Source organism: Bombina bombina, chromosome 3 (assembly GCF_027579735.1).
Source record: "Bombina bombina isolate aBomBom1 chromosome 3, aBomBom1.pri, whole genome shotgun sequence".
Classification (NCBI taxonomy): Eukaryota; Metazoa; Chordata; class Amphibia; order Anura; family Bombinatoridae; genus Bombina; species Bombina bombina.
In genome coordinates, this window is record NC_069501.1 from 1,154,786,006 (window position 1) to 1,154,807,781 (window position 21,776).

At 38.0% G+C, this 21,776-nt stretch overlaps 1 protein-coding gene across 3 annotated transcripts in view; it reads left to right on the forward strand.

Annotated features, from left to right (window-relative positions):
- The window catches only part of ALKBH8 (alkB homolog 8, tRNA methyltransferase), a 532,982-nt gene that overhangs the window by 339,928 nt on the left and 171,278 nt on the right, over window positions 1-21,776 (forward strand). For 2 of the 3 annotated variants that reach the window (XM_053708559.1, XM_053708557.1), the window contains exons 3-4: window positions 345-585; window positions 16,009-16,131. In XM_053708559.1, the coding sequence (XP_053564534.1) occupies window positions 345-585; window positions 16,009-16,131 (364 nt within the window). The remainder of the gene's footprint in view (window positions 1-344; window positions 586-16,008; window positions 16,132-21,776) is intronic. The other variant, XM_053708560.1, reaches the window with a different exon arrangement.

Sequence of the window (21,776 nt, forward strand, 5' to 3'; positions counted from 1 at the left end):
GACAGTGAAGCAGCAGTTCCTTGGAGGATGCTTTAACTTTCCTCAATGATTTAACTTCTCTGCTGTATAGGTAACCCCAGTGCTAGTATAAAGCATCAGTAAACACTAATATTAACCCTGTCTCCCCAAGTGCATCATTAACCCCATCTATTTCACTCCCTGCAAGAAGGGGGATTCCGACATTTGTTCCTTTGTGTACTTGAGGTTCATTCCTACCCAGCAGATTTAAAAATTTAGGCTGATTTGATGGATTTACACTAATTTAAACTCTTTACAGTATAACTTATTTTATGGATTGCATTGCCGTATCATATATTTGTGCAAACCTTTTATCTGCCATATAGAACCTGGTCATTGCCAATGGAGGTCTGGGAAATGGAGTGAGCAGACACCAGCTGCTTGTTGTATTGGAAAAGTATGGCCCAGTAGAAACTCTTCTCATGCCACCGAACAAACCTTATTCATTTGTGACTTATCGTACAACAGATGAAGCTGCACGCGCTTACAGCTCTTTAAGTGGCCAAGAAATAGCATATGGTGAATGTGACCAGAAAGTGACCCTCTACTTGAGCTTTATTGAAGAAGGTATTGGCTGCTCTTTTTATATAAATGTACAGTACATTTGGCTAAACATTCCTAAATGGACATAAAGATGCAATAAGGAAATGCTCTGGTGTATTGTAAAATTATCTAATTGTTCTATTGCATTTCCTATACCTATGTTTTTAAACCCAGTAAAGTCAGCTCTAGACTGGCTATGGCCCTCGTGGTCCGAATCTGAACATGGTCACTAAGCAGGTGTGTCTTATACACATAGCTGCCAGTTATTGGACATGTGTAGCTCTAGATTGGCAATGTATTGGCACTCAACAACTATCTTCATCTGGGGGAGTTAAATATATACTTATAGGCACGAGCAATATTGCTGTAAGACCGTGTTTCTCAACTCCAGTCCTCAGGACCCTTAATAGGCCAGATATTCATTATATCTTAACTAGAGCACAGGTGAAATAATTAGCCGATCAGTAACCATGGTTACTAACCTGCTCTCACCCAGGTGATTCTGGCCTGTTAAATGTCCTGAGGATTGGAGTTGAGAAACACTGCTGTAAGATAGTATGCCATCTGTGCATTTCATGTTACGTTTATTTGTAGAAAATCAAAAGGAAAGGAGAACAGCACACCTGTCTTTGGGGCATGGAGTAAGATTTGCCAAATCTTGTCAATCCAAATAGTCATACATCCAAAGCACTGCAGCCACAAGAAAAAAAATCTTTGTTTAAAAGACTTTTATTCTCATTAGTTGGGTCCAAATGTTTACAGGAACAACGTTTCGAACGTACAATAGGCTCTTAGTCATGTACATGACTAAGAGCCTATTGTAGGTTCGAAACGTTGTTCCTGTAAACTTTGTACCTTGGTTGGTACAAGGGAGAAGCAAATGTGAATGTTATTGTAGTGTTTTCCAGTCTTGGAACAGGTTTACTATCTTGTCCATTGACCACCTCCTGATAAGCAGGCATTAGGTTACCCTTCTGTTATACCATCAGGGCCCTGATTCTCTCCATTATAAATAACTCTCAAGTTAACCCTTAATTTACATTTTTTTCCTATGGCATGGAGAGTCCACAACTTTATTCCAATTACTAGTGGGATATTCAACTCCTGGCCAGCAGGAGGAGGCAAAGAGCACCCCAGCAAAGCTGTTAAGTGTAACTTCCCTTACCCATAATCCCCAGTCATTCTCTTTGCCTCTGTCAATGGAGGATGTGCGAAGTTGGTGTCTGAAGATATTTAATCATTGTATGGGTAATTTTCCCTGCAAGCAAGGGGGTCTAGCTGTGTCCACGTCAATCTCTTTAGTAAGAGTAGTGGTGGCTTTTAGAAGTTAGAAGGCAACAAGGTAGTCTTTGCTTTACTTCTAACACTTTTGCTACCCCTTTGGAGAAAGCCAGAGTTGGTTACTCTGTTCTTTCTTTTCCTACATGTACAGGTTACCTAAGTAGCTGTTATCTGCCCTGCAGCTGGATCCACAGGTAAGTGCCTTTGCCTTCTAGGTATTGAAGGACAGCACTTTAGAGGTTAACCCTCAGGTGGATCTATTTTGGGACATAGTTATCCTTTTTGGTTAAGGGTACATATATGGGCAGCGTTACTGGCTCTTTATATGGTGATTGAGAGAGACTGAAGGGGTTAATGAAGAGCTATGCTTGGATTTATCCTATATTTGCTTGGCTGAAGGGTTGTTTAGGGTTCTTTTATATTTTCCCCTCATTTATGGAGCCCGGGTTAAGAAATAATAGGTGTTTTACTTTCACTTTAAGCCGTTAGACTTGCGCGCTAGTTAACTTCAGATTTGTGGCGCAGTTTATTTTCTCTAGCCCACTCACGTGACCCTCTGCTCTTCCGTGTTGTACAGAGCGGATCTTAGTGAGTCTTGGAGTGTCGGCTTTGCATTTATTCTTCGACGATCGAATCGTCTACGAAGAGGAGAGGAACTCTGTAGGAGAGTCTCGCTTCCTCTTACTAGTGTGTTTTTCATGCCTGTCACGGTAGGAGTCTCAGGCAGTCTGAGGTTGTATTAAGTGTGACAGATTCTTTTGCCCAAATTATAATTAACGTTCTAGTTTCTAAAGTTTTTTTTTTGTGTGTACATTAACGTTCTGTAGGAACAGTGTATTTAAACTTTTTATTTAAATTCTAATTTAGTGGGTCTGATTTCTGTAGCTATGGACACAGAACAGGATCCGTCTTATTTGCTTACTATGTTTAGAGGCCCAAATTGTTCTGCCTATGCAATTTTCTTCATGTTTAGCTAAAACTTTAAAGTTTAAGGACAAATTACTCCCTTCTGAGCCAAGTATCTGTCCGAATAATGCTGTGAGTGACATGCCTCAGCTTTCTCCACAAACGTCCCAAGCCTTAATTGTTTCCCATTCAATGCCTTCTGTTTCCTCTCAACCTCCTGGGGGTGTTTATTTACCAGGGGATTTTGCTGCACAGATAACTTCTGCTGTATCTGCAGCTTTATCTGCTTTTCCTTCTTCGGGAAAGCGTAAGAGGAAATAAAAAAATGTTCTGCTAATAAGGTTTCTGACCCCTCTAAATCTGTGTTGGTCAACCTTTGCCCTAGGTCTGATGAGGAGTATACCGCAGTAGCTTCTGAGGGTGAAATTTCAGACTCTGGCATGATGGGGGAAGATTCTGCAGAGTCTGAAGAAGTTAACTTCAGATTTAAGCTTGAACACTTCCGGTTTCTTCTGAAGGAGGTTCTAGCTACTTTGAACGACTCCGAACCTTCTGGCGTTGTCGACCCTAAAAAGTCATCTAAACTTAATAGAGTTTATGATTCTCCTTCTTCTGTGGAAGTTTTTCCTGTTCCAGATAAGATGTCAGAGATTATAGCTCAGGAATGGGATAAGCCAGGGGTTCCATTTTCTCCGTCCCCTGTTTTTAAAAAGATGTTTCCTGTTGCCGACTCCATTTGCTATCCTATGGATAAGAAGCTAAAGGCTTACTTTAAAAAGATGTACATCCATCAAGGATTACAGTGGCAACCTGCGGCAAGTATTGCTACGGTTGCGGGTGCAGCATCTTATTGGTGCGATACCCTGTCTGATCTGATATCAGAAGAGACTACGATAGAGGAGATCCAAGATAGGATCAAGGCTCTTAAACTAGCCAATACCTTTATCTGCAATGCCAACATGCAGGTAATTAGACTGGGAGCTAAGATATCTAGCTTCACTCTTCTAGCTCGCAGAGCTCTCTGGTTAAAATCTTGGTCGGCTGATGTATCTTCAAAGGTCAAGCTTTTGGCTTTACCTTATAAAGGTAAAACCCTTTTTGGGGGTGGGGTGTGTCTTAACAGCGATCTGGATAGGTCACACTTTCCTAGAGCTCCAGCAGATTCTCTAACTAACTGCTGTTAACAGGGAGAAACTACACAGCAATTCACTTTGATCTCTAACGTTACACTTTACACAGTGGTGCTCCATTTAATCTGAATCACGCTGTATTTTTTATATCGGAGCCCAGGATAAGACAAAAAAGGCCTAGAGCGGCGGCTCATGGTAGGCAACACTACCACCCTCTGCACTCAAGGTTTTTTGACATCTCTGAACACTCTGACAAGTTTGCACAGACATCACCCAAATTTTTACTTCAATAAAACGGGACACAAAGGAAAATAAATATATTTTATATCAGTTAAAGATCTGTGATGAAACTGAATCAAAATGGCCACCGTCTGGAAAGCAGAAACACAAGTCGATTTAAACCACATGGCTAACTTTGAGGAAACCTGCCAAAAACTTACAGAGAGAGATCCGTTTGACTTCCTAATGAGCTTTTGCTTTACTGAGATTGCGACAACTGATCCCTCTGATGTAACATTGGAATCTAACAAACCATTGAAGATCATGCACAGGACCCCAGAGGAAACCACAAAAGAAAAAAGCACCTCAGGCACAAGGTACATCAATAAAGAGACTATCGGCTCACTAAGTAAATCCATACAGATGGGAGGACACCTATCACTAGGATCAGCACTGCTGGAGTTTGTGGGGGGCTCCTGGGAGGATGTGGCTGAAAAGCAGATATGTTCCCGATCCACTAGTATTAACGCTGCCGGTCTCTCCAAAGAGAACTATAACCAACCTGAGGACTCTGATAATTTGAAAGGGGGCACACGATCCTTAAGCTCTCCCACAGGAAAAGCAAATAAAGATAGCACAAGACCCTTCCTGCAACTGAAACATCCCAGCTATATCACAGAGGGAAACTTGTGTACCTATAATAAGACATTGCTCTTCATGAACAATAAATCCTGGGACTGATAAAATATACCTATATTGCTTCCAATACCATTCGCTCTTCAGGAGTGAACATGAGTAGGTTTAGCAATTCAAATTTGTTATGCACTGTTTTTCACATAGTTTGCATATCTTCTTACGCACATATGTACTGGTTACATATACTTTCCTTCCTTTTTAAGACAGTGTTCAAGTGTTTCTATTAGGATCTCAGATTGTATAATGTTATTAAGTCATATAGCTTTATGCTAATGGTACCTATCGTTAGACAGCTTAAGTTACCAATATAGCAGATATTACCACTAATGCAATATTATTATCTTTTATGCACGTTCCCAATATATCTTAAGTCCCTCCCTCGTAGCTAGCAGCCGGAGCTGCAAAAAGAAAGTGGGGGGGGAAATAAAAATAGAACCTTTTGGAACTTGTAAACACTCTTACGCATAACTATTCAATCTTATAACTCACATTGTTAATATCTGCCTTTTTTACCAAGTATATAAAGGGGGAAACTCACTACAGAATGCTTTACAAGACATACTATTCTCTCATAACTCACTATAATACTCAACACTACCTTGCATAACAAATAATATCCCTTCTTTATGTACTAAATAGGTCAGTGCAAGAAGCTACTTTTGTTTTAAATATGTATCAGGGTGTTCGGTATTGGCATTTATTTTTAGTTTTGTTTTTATTTCACATTTATACTATCCCTACATCTTCAATGTCTTATGTAATTAAGGACCCAAGAGTGGTCTAAGCTATTGTTACTAGGGAAAAAAGGAGATTAAAGAGACATTATACTCCAAAATTTAAACTTCAAAATTACATGTGCAACATGTATTCAACATAAGTTTCATTCATCAATTTTTATAAACTTTTTTTTTTATACCATTTATTTGATTGCAAAACTTTTACCCCTTGTATGTTCACTGTTCGCCTACTGAACCGCTGCTTTTTTTCCCCATTTGTGAAGAATTAGACATCAACCTATAGTAATGATATCTGACGCGCTATGTACAAGATTAGTGAACGCGCGCACAATGACATCATTTTCTTCTGGTTTCCTCTACTGAGTTCAGCGCGTGCCCAAAATCCGACGTTCACGAGAAGCGATCGATGCTTAGAACATCGTATATAATAGACCACGCGCACGCGCAAATTTTGCCCTAATTAATCCATTTATAAAACATTAATTGAGCACTCATTTCATTAGCACATCAATCTTCAGAGTTCATATATCAAGAATCAATAGATTATTTACAACATGAATTCACAAAAAATATTTTTCAAAATCAAAGCTGATTGATTTAAGGTTGCAAACGTTGGATTAGAAATAATATCGTATCGATGTATAAATGCAACATTGATGCATGCGCTGTAGCAATGACAGGAAAAAAAGCCGTTCTGTAGACACAGAAGCGTGAGCGAGCTTCAGTTGGAGGAAAACTGGGCGTAACCTCATTAGCATGTGGGAAGTACAGATTTTGTCTATACCGCCCACAATAGAGATGTCATGGAGGGGTTGGAGAACGGACGGCCATTAACGGTTACACTGGAAAAAGTAATATTTAATAAAACATCCTAAAAATATATTTTTTTTAAAAAAATAAACAATGCGGTTACCATGTATTGTTTGAGAGGAACATAGAGTAAGCTTTAACAAAGTGTGAATTTACTGACCCTTTAAGAATTATATAAGTTACTTTTCTGTAAGGAAATATCTGTACAATTGATGAAAATATTCTCTGTATATTTTGTCTATCTTATTTTACTCAATAAAAATATTAAAATTAAAATAAAAAAAAACATTTTTGGTCCTGGTCTGAAATCATTTCTGAAATTACGGGAGGAAAGGGATCTTTCCTACCTCAGGACAAGAAGAATAGACCTAAAGGTCAACAGAATTCTAATTTTCGTTCCTTTCGCAACTTTAAAGGACAGAAGTCTTCCTCCTCTTCTTCCAAACCAGACCAATCCAGGTCCTCTTGGAAGTCCAGTCAGCCTTGGAATAAGGGAAAGCAAAACAAGAAGCCTTTCACTTATTCTAAATCAGCATGAAGGGTCCGCCCCCGATCCAATTTTGGATCAAGTGGGGGACAGGCTTTCTCTTTTTCAGCAAGCTTGGATACGCAATGTCCCAGACCCGTGGGCTATGGACATAGTATCCCAGGGCTACAGAATAGGATTCAAGTATTGCCCTCCAAGGGGCAGATTTCTCCTGTCAAGACTATCCTCAAACCAAGTAAAGAGGGAGGCCTTCTTAAACTGCGTAGAGGACTTATCCTCCCTGGGAGTAATTGTTCCAGTTCCTGTAGAGGAACAGGGACAAGGAATCTATTCAAATCTCTTTGTGCTTCCAAAAAAGGAGGGAACTTTCCGTCCCATCCTAGACCTAAAGTGCCTCAACAAATTTTTCAGGGTTCCGTTCTTCAAGATGGAAATTATTCGTTCCATCCTTCCATTGGTTCAAGAAGGTCAATTCATGATGACCATAGACCTCAAGGATGCGTATCTACATGTTCCCATTCACAGGGATCATCACCAGTTTCTAAGGTTTGCCTTTCTGGACAAGCATTTCCAGTTTGTCGTACTTCCGTTTGGTCTTGCCACGGCTTCCAGAATATTCACAAAGTTTCTGGGGGCTCTTTTGGTGGTGGTCAGATCCCAGGGAATTGCTGTGGCGCCTTGGTTCAGGCATCATCTTTTCAACTAGCAAAATCTCATACAGAGATTTTGTCTTTTCTATGTTCCCATGGATGGAAAGTTAATCTGGAAAAGTGTTCCCTTGTTCCAGCTACAAGGGTGTGTTTCTTGGGGACAATTATAGATTCCCTGTCCATGAAAATTTTTCTGACAGATGTCAGAATATCCAAGCTTCTTTCTATGTGCTTTTCTCTCCTGTCTGCTATTCGTCCATCAAAAGCTCAATACATGAAGGTAATTGGTCTGATGGTTGCTTCCATGGACATCATTCCTTTTGCTCAGTTCCATCTGAGACCTCTGCAAATATAAATGCTCAGTCAGTGGAAGGGAGACCATTCAGATTTATCACAGAGGATATCTCTGGATCCCATAACAAGAGACTCTCTCGTGGTGGATTTCACAGGAAAATCTGTCTCTGGGAACTTGCTTCCTGAGACCTTCCTGGGTGATTGTGACTACGGACGCCAGCCTGTTAGGCTGGGGAGCAGTTTGGGGCTCTCTAAAAGCTCAGGGCCTGTGCACTTGGGAGGAGTCTTCTCTTCCCATAAACATCTTGGAGTTGAGAGCAATCTTCAATGCCTTGATAGCTTGGCCTCAGTTATCTTTAGTCCGGTTTATCAGATTCCAGTCGGACAACAGTCTGACAACATTACCTCAGTGGCTTACATCAACCACAGTTTCTTGGCTATAAATGAGGTGATTCGCATTCTGCAGTGGGCGGAAGCTCACAATTGTCTCCTATCTGCTATCCACATTCCACGGGTGGACAACTGGGAGGCGGATTTTCTGAGCAGACATCCCGGGGAGTGGGCTCTCAATCCGGATGTGTTCTCAGTGATAACCCTCAGGTGGGGGTTTCCGGAGTTGGATCTGATCACGTCTCGTCAAAACACCAAATTTTCAAGGTACAACTCAAGGTTAAGTGATCCTCAGGCCGCTCTGATTGACGCTCTAGCGGTTCCTTGGATCTTTTATCTGGCTTACCTGTTTCCTCCATTTTCTCTCCTTCCACGAGTCATTGCTCGTATCAAACAGGAGAGAGCATCTGTAATTCTTATATCTCCTGTGTGGCCTCGCAGGATCTGGTTCATGGATCTGATGAAAATGTCTTCTCTTCCACCTTGGAGGTTACCTCTGAGGAAGGACTTTCTATTTCAGGGTCCATTCCTCCATCCAAATCTGGATTCTATGAAGCTGACTGCTTGGAGATTGAACGCCTAGTTCTGTCTAGATGTGGTTTTTCTGATGCGGTTATTGATACTATGCCCTGTCTATTCTTTTGCACAAACGTCTGGCAGATTTGACAGATGTTCAAGCTTTTCTTCAGGCCCTGGTCAGAATCAGGCCTGTGTTTGAACCTGTTGCTCCTCCTTGGAGCCTTAACCTCGTTCTTCAAGTTTTGCAGCAGGCTCTGTTTGAGCCGATGCATGTTGTTGATATTAAATTTTTATTTTGAAAGGTTTTGTTTCTTCTTGCTATTTTTTCCGCTCGCAGAGTTTCTGATCTTTCAGCTCTGCAGTGTGATTCCCTATACCTTTTCATGCCCTGTTCAAATCAGCCAATAGGATTTCAGTAGCTCTCATAAAGCCAATAGGATTTCAGAAGCTCTCATCCTATTGGCTGATTTGATTATGAAGAATCAAATCAGCCAATAGGAATGCAAGGTACTCCATTTTGAAACGGCTACCTTTCATTCAACTTTAGTGTACGGCGGTGACCATATTAAGAGGACGCTCGGCGCAGGATGGGATCCACTTCCACGATAGCTCCGCCCTGCGCCGCCGGGATGAAGATAGAAGACGTCCCTGAGATGGATGAAGGTGTTGTCGCCTGGATGAAGATGGATTTCTGGTCTTCGGGAACCATGAGTAGATATTCTGGGATTAGTGTTAGGTTTTTTTTGTTTGTTTTTTGTTGGGTGGGTTTCTATTTTAGATTAGGGATGGGCACTTGGAAAAGAGCTGAATGCCCTTTTAAGGGCAGTGGAAAAGAGCTGAATGCCCTTTTAAGGGCAATGCCCATACAAATGCCCCTTTAGGGGCAATGGGTAGTTTAGGATTTTTTAGAGTTAGGTTTTTTTATTTTGGGGGGTTGGTTAAGTGGTGGGTTTTACTGTTGGGGGGACTTTGTATTTTATTACAGGTAAAAGAGTTGTTTAACTTAGGGCAATGCCCTACAAAAGGCCCTTTTGTTTTTATTTTTGGGGGAGCTTTTTTTATTTTTTATAGGGCAATTAGATTAGGTGTAATTGTTTTTATTTTTGATAATTTCGTTTATTATTTTTTGTAAGCTTTAGTGTTTTTTATTTTTCGTAGTTTAGTGTTTGTTTTTTGTAATTTTAGAGTTTTTAATTTTTTTTCGTATTTTATTAGAATAGTTATGTTAGGTTAATTTATAGTTTAATGTTAGGTTTATTTTTATTTCACAGGTAATTTTAAAATTTATTTTAAGATAGTTATATTGTAATTTTAATTTAAAGTTAGGGGGGGTGTTAGGTTTTAAATGAGTGTTTTGCAATGTGGGGGGGCTGTGGTCTAGGGGTTAATAGGTTTAGTTTAGCAGTTACTATGTGGGGGGCTGGAGGTTTAGGGGTTAATACTTTATTATATAGTGTTGGCGATGTAGGGGGCTGGTGGTTTAGGAGTAAATAGGTTTATTTAGGTGTCGGCTATGTCGGGGAGCGGCAGATTAGGGGTTAATAACTATTATTAGTGTTGGCTATGTCGAGGAGTAGCGATTTAGGGGTTAATTTATTTAAATAGTGTTGGCGATGTGAGTGGGCGGCAGATTAGGGGTTAATAACTTTATTTAATAGTCGCAATGTGGGTGGGCAGCAGATTAGGGTTAATAGGTTTAATATAGTGTTTGCGATGGGGGAGGGTGTCGATTTAGGGGTTAATAGGTAGTTTATGGGTGTTAGTGTACTGTACTTTGTAACACTTTAGTTATGAGTTTTGTGAAACATTTTTGTTACACAAAATCCGTAACTACTGCTCTCAGATGGCGGTATGGATCGTGTCGGTATAAGCTGTAACGCAAGCATTTTAGTCTGAATGCACAACCTGTAATACCGGCGCTATGAAAATCCCACGTAAAAATGTAATTTTTTGAGTGTGGAATGGACGTTGTGTTACAGGCTAAAATGCTTGCGTTACAGCTATAGTGACACGATTCGTAATATGCGTTCCTGGCCATTCCAGCATAATGACCAATTTTTCAGCATTAAATGCAGTACCACACCGTAATGCAAAACTCATAATCTAGGTGATTGTTAGGAAAATATATTTTGTCTTTAAATAATAGTAAGAATTAAGGGGTCTCTTTAGGAAGCTGAAACAAAGCACTAGCCAAGTGTCTGAAAAATAAAAAATGGTGAGGTCCAAAAAATGAAAACGTGTTGATTTCTTATGGAATTGCCCTTTTTTTTTTTTTTCGAATTGGTATTTTCATTTTTGGGAAACATATTTAGTTGACAAGACTTGTTGTATGTGAGTTGCTAGGCTGTTGACTTTTTTTTTTTAAATATTTATAATCAGTTTCAAAATAAAAGTGGTAAAAAAGCATTCAAATAAACAAAAGTATGAAAGTTATCTTTATAAATCTAAGGATTTGAATAGATACATCGTAACATATATTATTCATATTTTGATACAACCACAGAAAAAAAACAGACAAAAAAAGAAAAAAAATTCCATATGATGTAATTCATCTTTACCTTAATCATAAGTACATCCATATTTAACTTAAACAGTGTAAAATATACTGACACAGCTAACCTCTTGTATTTTATCCAGGGGGAGAGGAAAGAAGAGAAAAAAAAGAAGGGGGTTTGATGTAATTTAGGGTTCTAACCAGAAATTTGGGAACTGACCTGCATTAATCTTTTGTAATACAAACTCTGTTTTATTGAAAGGTCTTATTAATTGGGATTGTATATCCTCCGATAATGATTTAATAACTGGTATCCACTTATTAAAAAAACCTTTGAATTGTGTATTAGTTGGATAGTGTAAAGAATATTGTTCCATCGTATACTGAGATATCAAGGTCTTTTTACATTCAATGAATTTAGGAACACTTTCTGAAGATGAGGTTTCTTGTTAATAATTTAAAAGTATTAACTAACGTGTTGTACCTACATTGTTCTGAATATTTATTTATAAAAATACTTGAAGTACTTGGATCTCAGTTTCTATTGATAGTATTAATTTGTGTCCCTAATTGAGAAACTTTGGGACAGGACCAGAAGTAGCGGACAAGATCTGCCATTTCTGAACTGCATTTAGGACATACTTGGTTACGTTTATACCATTTATTCAAGTTATTTGCTGTTATATAACTCCTATTTATTCATTTTAGTTGGGATTCTCGCCAAGCGGTTGGAACCCATGTTTTGTTGATAAGGTTTACGCTTTCCTGTACCCTTGTGTCGCTAATATTAGGGAAATCTTTTTGCCACCTGGCCTTCCAATTGTCTTACATTCAAATGTGAATAAACTAATTTGTAAAAAAGTGATATGGAATTAATCCCTTCCTGGTATAGCTTGATTCTACTGCCTAATATTCCCACTGACCAATCCGAATTATACTGTTTTTGAAGTCTATTAATGAAGTGTCTTATTTATAAAAAGGCAAAAAGGCATTTTTGTGTAGTCCGAATTGTGTTGAGATATTGTGAAAAGAGTTAGCAGAAAAGTCAGGTGTTAAAAATTGTTTAATCTGTGTTAGGCCCTTACTCTTCCATTGTTTAAGAATCGTGTTAGAAAGTCCTAGAGAACACTCAGGATTCCCCAGTATCGTTAAGAATTAAGGGCCAGTAAACCTATAAAATAATATTTTATTATTCTGCACATAGTGCAGAATTATATAACATTATATTAGCGCTAGCTTTATGCAATCTAATATTGCCTGTGAATTTTTATTAAAAAAGACTGTTTTTCATACCCGCTCTCTGTGCTCTTCTGAGCGGGTCTGTTTTTATCACAGAGCACATCTGGCCAGCTGTCTAGTAACAGCCCGGCCCAACCGCGCCATTACACTCAGTGCAGCTCGCTCCCGCTGTCAGACAGAGCAGGAGCGAGCTGCACTGAGTGTAATGGCGTGGTCGGGCCGGGCTGTGACTAGACAGCTGGCCAGATTCGCTCTGTGATAAAAACAGACCCGCTCAGAAGAGCACAGAGAGCGGGTCTGAAAAACAGTCTTTTTTAATAAAAATTCACAGGCAATATTAGATTGCATAAAGCTAGCGCTAATATAATGTTATATGATTCTGCACTATGTGCAGAATTATATAACATTATTTTATAGGTTTACTGGCCCTTTAGATACAGAATGGACTAATATCTATTTCTAAGCAGTATTTTTGCCATGCTGAAACTATTTAAAAGATTTTAAATGGGCAACTTTGTTTGGGAATTTAGCCTTGGGACAATGTATAATAGCTTTTAACTCAAATGGTGCTATCATATTAGTTTCCTAGTGCAGAAATGATACATGTTCTTGCTCGGTGATCCAGTCTATTGCAAATTTGAGTAACGCGGCTAAATTAAAATATTTAACATTCGGGAATGCTAGTCCTCCAGCTTCGTTAGTGTACATCAGTTTACTTAGTGAAATCCATGGTCTCTTCCCATTCCAAATAAATTTTGTACATACTTGGTTAAACCTTGTCAAATCTGATCCCTTTAGAAAAAGAGGTATATTTTGCAGCAGGTATAGTAATTTAGGAAACAGAATAATTTGAATCAACATAACGCGAGCAGTCAAAGAGATTGGCAAATTCATCCAATCTTTCGTCTTCCTTCTGCATTCTGTGAAACACTTAAAATTTAAATGATTCCACTCTTGTGGATTCCTAGTTAGTATTATCCCCAGGTATTTTATTTGATTAACTTCTTTAATGGGATGATTAATAGAGAATCTCGTCGATTTATTTAGCCATAATAATTCGGATTTCCCCAAATTGATTCTATATCCTGATATAGAACCAAATAAATGTATATCAGTTAACAACTTCGGAAGAGATTCATCCAAATTACTTTTAAGGGACAGTCAAGTCCAAAAAAAAAACTTTCATGATTCAAATAGGGCATGTAATTTTAAACAACTTTCTAATTTACTTTTAGCACCAATTTTGCTTTGTTTTCTTGGTATTCTTAGTTGAAAGCTAAACCTAGGAGGTTCATATAATAATTTCTTAGACCTTGAAGGCCACCTCTAATCTGACAGTTTTTCTCCACTAGAGGGCATTAGTTCATGTGTTTCATATAGATAAAATTGAGTTAACGCACGTAAAGTGACCTAGGAGTGAGCACGGATTGGCTAAAATTCAAGTCTGTCAAAATAACTGAAATAAGGGGGCAGTTTGCAGAACCATAGACACAAGGTAAAATGTGTATTATTATAACTGTGTTGGTTATACAAAACTGGGGAATCGGTAATAAAGGTATTATCTTTTTTTTTACAACAAAACTTCTGCAGGCCCATTTATCAAAGGGCTTGCGGACCTGATCCGACACTGCGGATCAGGTCCGCAAGACCTCGCTAAATGCGGAGAGAAATACGCTCTCCGCATTTAACATTGCACCAGCAGCTCACAAGAGCTGCTGGTGCAACGCCGCCCCCTGCTGACTCGCGGCCAATCGGCCGCCAGCAGGGAGCTGTCAATCAACCTGATCGTATTCGATCGGGTTGATGTCTGGCGATTCCTGTCCGCCTGTTCAGAGCAGGCGGACAGGGTTATGGAGCAGCGGTCTTTAGACCACTGCTTCATAAGTTGTGTTTCTGGCGAGTCTGAAGACTCGCCAGAAACACGGCCCTTCAAGCTCCATACGGAGCTTGATAAATGGGCCTGCTGGTGTTGACTATCCCTTTAAGTATATTAACAAGTAATCTGCTAGGCTGTTGACTTGTTAGCATTGTGAAAGAACCACCTTTGTTCACCACTGATGTGCTTATAAATTAACAGGATAACAATTGTCATCTTAATATTGCTTCAGTTATTATCAGTTTTGTTTGTTACCTCACAGGTGGTTAAAAGGACATACTACTCATATGCTAAATCACTTGAAACTGATGCAGTATAACTGTAATAAGATGACAGGAAAATATCACCTGAGAATCTCTATGTAAAAAAGGAAGATATTTTACCTCACAATTTCCTCAGCTCAGCAGAGTAAGTTCGGTGTAAAAAGTTCAGCTGCAGGTAAAAAAAAATAAAGATAAAGAGTGTTGAGGTCATAAACTCTTTTACTGTTATCTCATGAGATCTGACTTAACTCTCATGAGATTTCATAGTAAACTTAAACTGAATAGGGATATTACAGGAGTGTGCACGAGGCTCACTCCCTTTCCTGTCCCGGGACAGACATACTGATTTGCTGCTTAAAGGCCTTTGCAATGGGGTTTGAATACTTAGGACATTTGAGGTAAAATATCTTTTTTTTACACATAGAGATGCTCAGGTGATATTTTCTAGTCAGCTTTCTACAGCTATGCTGCAGCACTTTCAAGTGTTTCAACATTTCGGTATCATAGCCATTCCACAGCAATCTCAAGCACATATAACGCCTTAGTGGATAGTGTAAAACAATTCAAATTTATTTCTTTGTTTAAAAATCACAGAGTTCACAGCGTAGAACACCACAATGACCAACAAAGCATAGAGAGGATAACTGGGCTCCTATGCGGACTTACACTGTTGTTCACTGCTCGCAGGAGCACAGCTTTCCCCAGCTAATTATACACGTTTATTTAAAGGAACATTACGCTTTTTTCAAAGTTTAGATAAATCCTCTCCATGTATTACTTGATATTCCGTCATAATACAGTCACTATTACAATATGGATAACAAATAGCAATCAAGGGAAAGCAATATATATTTGTATACAAATTTTAATTACTTATAATATCAACTATGTCTCAGTTAGTCTCCCTTAGATGGCTCTAGCATATATAAGAATTTATAATTTTTTGGATAAGTCGATTATGATATGACATTGTAATATTGGCTCTAAAAATTTGGAGCTATAAAATGTTAGCGCAACAATATGCTAGAGCATATTATCTGAACTGCAAACAAGCGTAATGTTCCTTTAAATAAACGTGTATAATTAGCTGGGGAAAGCTGTTCTCCTGTGAGCAGTGAACAACAGTGCAAGTCCGCATAGGAGCCCAGCTATCCTCTCTATGCTTTGTTGGTCATTGTGGTGTTCTACGCTGTGAACTCTGTGATTTTAAATGAAGAAATAAATATAAATTGTTTTACACTATCCACTAAGGCGTGATATGTGCTTGAGATTGCTGTGGAATTGCTTAATAAATTGGCGTTCTTTTGGACGGAGACGCCGCTTACAGCACATGTTTCACTAGCCGGGTGACGTCATCCCCACTCTCCCTAGTGCCGCACATTGTTGATGATTGGGTAAGGCAGAGCTTCTCTGTGTGTGGAGCTCAGGTGGTTAATTAGTTTGTTTTTCCCAACAGTTAAGGTGAAAGACTTTGTACCTCCAGAATTCCCTCCCGGCTTAGTAATTGTAGAAGATTTTGTGTCCCCTGAGGAGGAAACAACAATGTTGGAAAGTATTGATTGGACAACTGAAGAGAATAGTAAGTATTCTTACTCCTCATGCAAAGAGCTACATAAAGTGCACTGCAAAGTAGGACTGCACATTCGGATAATTTGTTATGATCTGAATGTGTAAGAAGGTGGCCACTCGCGGCATTGTCTCTTTTCGAAGCCGCATTTATTGTTGTGAAATTGAGACACATTAAGATTTGTGCAAATCCAGATCTTAGTGTGTTTCACTTTTACAAGAATAAATGCAGCTCAAAAAAGACCCGAATGTCACATGATTCAAATGCTCAAGCCTACTGCAAAGTAAAAGTACCCAAACCCAAAATGTTTCTTTTAGCATTCAGATAGAGCATACACTTTTAAACAACTTTCCAATTTACTTTCTTTTGTATGATGATGATAATCCATAGCGCTCCATAACATGTGCAATATAATTCCCGCCACTAGGAGGAGGCCAAGAACCCACACAAGCTTTCATCACTCCCACCAACCATCTCTCCTCTGTTTTTCGTTCTTGGCCTTCCTGGAGTAGGTTGAGAATAGAGGTTTTCCAGCTACTTGGACCTGTGGACTATCATCATCCCAAAAGAAAATAATTTTTCAGATAAGCATAAATTCTGTTATTATTTAATGTGCCTAATTCTCTTGGTATCTTTTGTTGGTGCACCAATGAATTACTGGAAACTAGCTGCTGATTGGTGGCTGCACACACATACCTCTTGTCATTGGCTCTCTAGAAATGCTCAGCTAGCTCCCAGTAGTGTATTGCTGTTCCTTCAACAAAGGATACCAAGAGAATTAATTAAATTAAAATTGTATGCCCTATTCGAATCATGAAATAAAAAAATCATGTCCCTTAATATGTCATCTAATAATCATGGCGATGCCCATTACTTTATAGAAATTAAGTAGCATTTAGAAAACTAACAATTGTTAATTTACAGGAAAAGGGAAAAAAAATTGTCACTGAAAGTTTATTGCAACTACACATAATTAAAGGGAAACTGAATCCAATTTTTTTCTTTTGTGATTCAGATAGATCATGCAATTTTAAGCAACTTTCCAATTTTACTCCTATTATCAATTTTTATTCGTTCTCTTGCTTTCATTATTTGAAAAAGAAGGCATCTAAGCTATTTTTTTGGTTTAGAACCATGGACAGCACTTTTTTATTGGTGGGTGAATTTATCCACCAATCAGCAAGAACAACACAGTGTGTTCACCAAAAATGGGCCGGCATCTAAACTAACATTCTTGCATTTCAAATAAAGATACCAAGAGAATGAAGAACATTTGATAATAGGAGTAAATAAGAAAGATGCTTAACATTGCATGCTCTATCTGAATCATGAATATAATTTTGGGTTCAGTGTCCCTTTAAGCATTTTATATTACAACCTTATACTTTTTAGTATCCCTTTAATGGGTTGAGATTATATCCACTCTTTTCTGTGAACAATGTTGTAGATACTGCATAAAATATGTAATGATGTGGTATTTTATGACTGCGCTATGACTTGTAATCTGGTCATATATGCATCCTGTAACATTAAATCTGCAAAGAATCATTACATTCTTCCAAGAGACTGTAAAACAAAAATTAAGCTTTCATGATTCAGATAGCATATGCAATTTCAAACAACCCTCCAATTTACTTCAATTATCTAATTTACTTTGTTCTCTTGGTATACTTTGTTAAAAAGCATACATAGGTAGACATACATAGGTGGGCGGTAGCTGCTGATTGATTGCTGCACATATATGCCTCTTGTCATTGGCTCACACAATGTGTTCAGCTGGCTCCCAGTAGTGCATTTCTATGCTTTCAACAAATGATAACAAAAATTATCCACATTTGATAATATAAGTAAATATGAAAGTTTGTAAAAAAATATATGCTCCATCTGAATCATGAAAGAAAATATGTGGGTTTCATATCTCTTTAAGATATTCAACTTTCCATTAACATTCACCATCGTATAACAAACAACCATGGTATGGGTCAGTATTATTTACTGACACCTGTCAGATTCAGATTATACAGTCTGTGTTGTTCTTTTTAACAAACATCATATTAAGGATTAAATTAACAGTAATGTTTATTTTGCTATTTCAAATTAATCAGGGTTTTAAATTGTTTTTATGGTAAATTGCAGAGGCCTCTTGCTATTTGTCAGCAAATATCCTCTTGTCTGTTGACGGTAGCCCACTTGTTTGGTCTGGTATATCTTTCTTTTTTAAGCAAAACCATTTGTCCCACTAAGTATAGTACTTAAATGTAGAGAAACTGACAACAAATCCAATACATCGGGTAGTAAGTGAATAACATCTTTGCAGTAACTTGTAGATTGACAAACAAAAACTTCAATTCAAGCTTACGCGTTTCATGCAGTGCCCTTGGCACTTTGTCAGGGCTATTTATCTAGTGCAGGTGTTGCTGTGTGTGTATATATATATATATATATATATATATATATATACACACACACACATTAACCCTTTAATCACTATTGGCTATCTCATGTTAATTTATTATGAAGCAAAATTGGTATCAATTGGTATCCATCACAAATGTTTGTTAAATCCTATTCAATCAGATATCATATACATGATAACTATGTAAATTAACCAACTGTAAATAATGCATTTATAGATATCAATTTAATATAAAAACTCAATCATTTATACAAATAAAACATAATAACATTTTTTAAAAATAGGAAAAGAAAGAACTCAACTGGACCTGTCATTTTTTGTCATATTTTTCTATAAGGGAGAATTTATTTTTTTCCTGTAAGGGTGAATGTGAAATGAATGTGTGTGAGAGTGGTGAAAGGACCAAAGTATGAAGTAGTGTGAGCGAATAGTTAAACGTGTGAAGTGGAATGTGTTGAAGGTAAAATTTAATAATGTGTAAATGTGACATAGTAAAACAATTGTGAAGTGGTATAAGTGAAAAGGGTGTAACAAAAGTATGGTGAAAAAACAATATAAATATGAAAGTGAATGGATTCATGTGTAAGAAAATAGAGAGGACAGGAGTATAAAGTAAGAGGGAATGTATGAACATGTAAAAATATATGTGTTGAAGGTAAAATAAAATATGTAAATGTGAAATAGAAAACATTTATGAAAACGTGGGACTGTGGTATTGAAGAGAACCGCCCCCACACACACACACATCCACACCATTTATCTTGTTAAATGTTTAAGGTCAGATTTCTCATTGATCTTATTGGGTTTGCCCAAGTTGAGAGTAAGAATCCAGACAACCTCACTTTTTAGAAGCTGGTCTTACCTATCTCCACCACGATTGCTCATTGGTACATTATCAATTGCCTGAAATTCAAAGAGAGTGTCTGTGATGCAAAGTGTTTTGCAACACAGTTGTTAGGTGAAGAGACAGTCAGGGACAATAAATGTTCCCTGATCCTATTCTTTAACATTCTGGTAGTACAACCTACATATTGTTTTTTACATAACCTACAGGTAATAAGATATACAACAAATGTAGAGTTGCAATTTAGATGGTAACGTATTTGATTTTCCCAGAATCCTTTGCTGAAAATTTGTCAGAGAAAACGGCAATTTCACAACTTTTTACATGACCTAGTTCCACAGTTGAAAAAAAACGTATTTTTTTAGGTGTTACCGATGTTCTAGGTAGGCAATAAAGTAAAAACTAAACTTTCAGATAGAGCGTGCCATTTTAAACAATTTTCCAATTTCCTTTTATCTAATTTGCTTTGTACTCTTGATAACCTTTGCTGAAAAGCATACCTATGTAGGCTCGGGAATAGCAATGCACTACTGGGAGCTAGCTGCTGATTGGTGGCTGCACATATATGCCTCTTGTAATTGGCTCACCTGATGTGTTCAGGTGTCTTCAAGTAGTGCATTGCTGCTCCTTCAATAAAAGTATACCAAGAGAACGAAGCAAATTTGATAGTAGAAGTAAGTTGGAAAACTGTTTAAAATAGTATGCTCTATCTGACTCATAAAATAATAATTTTGTGTTTCATGTCTGTCAGCCAAGAAATCTACACTGCATAAGGGCTAAACAGTGCTTAATAAGTGAATATTTATAGGCACAAACATATAATTACATCATGGTTCAATAAAGAAACCCAACCCCAAGTGCTGTTCCCAATAGCTCTTAGATTTGTCTGTCAGTCAGAGGCAAATATTGCTAACAGACAATGTTTATACATAACCTAGAAATGATTGACAATAGCAATAATGACTAAAAATGTCCAATATGTAATAGCTTATATAAAAAATATGTATATTGTGTGTGTATGTATGTATGTATGTATGTGTGTGTGTGTGTATATATATATACAGTGGATATAAAAAGTCTACACACCCCTGTTAAAATGTCAGGTTTCTGTGATGTAAAAAAATGAGACAAAGATAAATCATTTCAAAACTTTTTCCACCTTTAATGTGACCTATAAACTGTACATCTTAATTGAAAAACAAACTGAAACCTTCTAAGTGGAGGGAAGTAAAAATAAAATAATATGGTTGCATAAGTGAGCACACTGGGTATGTTAAATAGGAGTCAGTACACACCTGTCATCATTTAAAGTGCCTCTGATTAACCCCAAATAAAGTTCAGCTGTTCTAGTAGGTCTTTCCTGACATTTTGTTAGCCGCATCCTACAGCAAAAGCCATGGTCCGCAGAGAGAGCTTCTAAAGCATCAGAGGGATCTCATTGTTAAAAGGTATCAGTCAGGAGAAGGGTACAAAAGAATTTCCAAGGCATTAGATATACCATGGAACACAGTGAAGACAGTCATCATCAAGTGAAGAAAATATGGTGCAACAGTGACTTTACTAAGAACTGGATGTCCCTCCAAAATTGATGAAAAGACGAGAAGAAAACTGGTCTGGGAGGCTGCCAAGAGTGCCTACAGCAACATTAAAGGAGCTGCAGGAATATCTGGCAAGTACTGGCTGTGTGGTACATATGACAACAATCGCCCGTATTCTTCATATGTCTGGGCTATGGGGTAGAGTGGCAAGACGGATGCATTTTCTTAAAAAAAAAACATCCAAGCCCGGCTAAATTTTGCAAAAACACATCTGAAGTTTCCCAAAAGCATGTTGCAAAAGGTGTTCTGGTCTGATGAAACCAAAGTTTAACTTTTTGGCCATAATTCCAAAAGACATGTTTGGCGCAAAAACAACACTGCAAATCACCAAAAGAACACCATACCCACAGTGAAGCATGGTGGTGTCAGCATCATGCTTTGGTGCTGTTGTTCTTAAGCTGGAACTGGGGCCTTAGTCAAGGTAGAGGGAATAATGAACAGTTCCAAATAAGAGAAAATATTGGCACAAAACCTTCAGGCTTCTGCTAGAAAGCTGAACATGAAGAGGAACTTCGTCTTTCAGCATGACAGCGACCCAAAGCATACATCCAAATCAACAAAGGAATGGCTTCACCAGAGGAAGATTAAAGTTTTGGGATGGCCCAGCCAGAGCCCAGACCTGAATCCAATTCAAAATCTGTGGGGTGTTCTGAAGAGGGCTGTGCACAGGAATGCCCTCACATGCTGACAGATTTGGAGTGTTTTTGCAAAGTAGAGTGGGCAAATCTTGCCAAGTCAAGATGTGCCATGCTAAAAAACTCATACCCAAAAAGACTGAGTGCTGTAATAAAATCAAAAG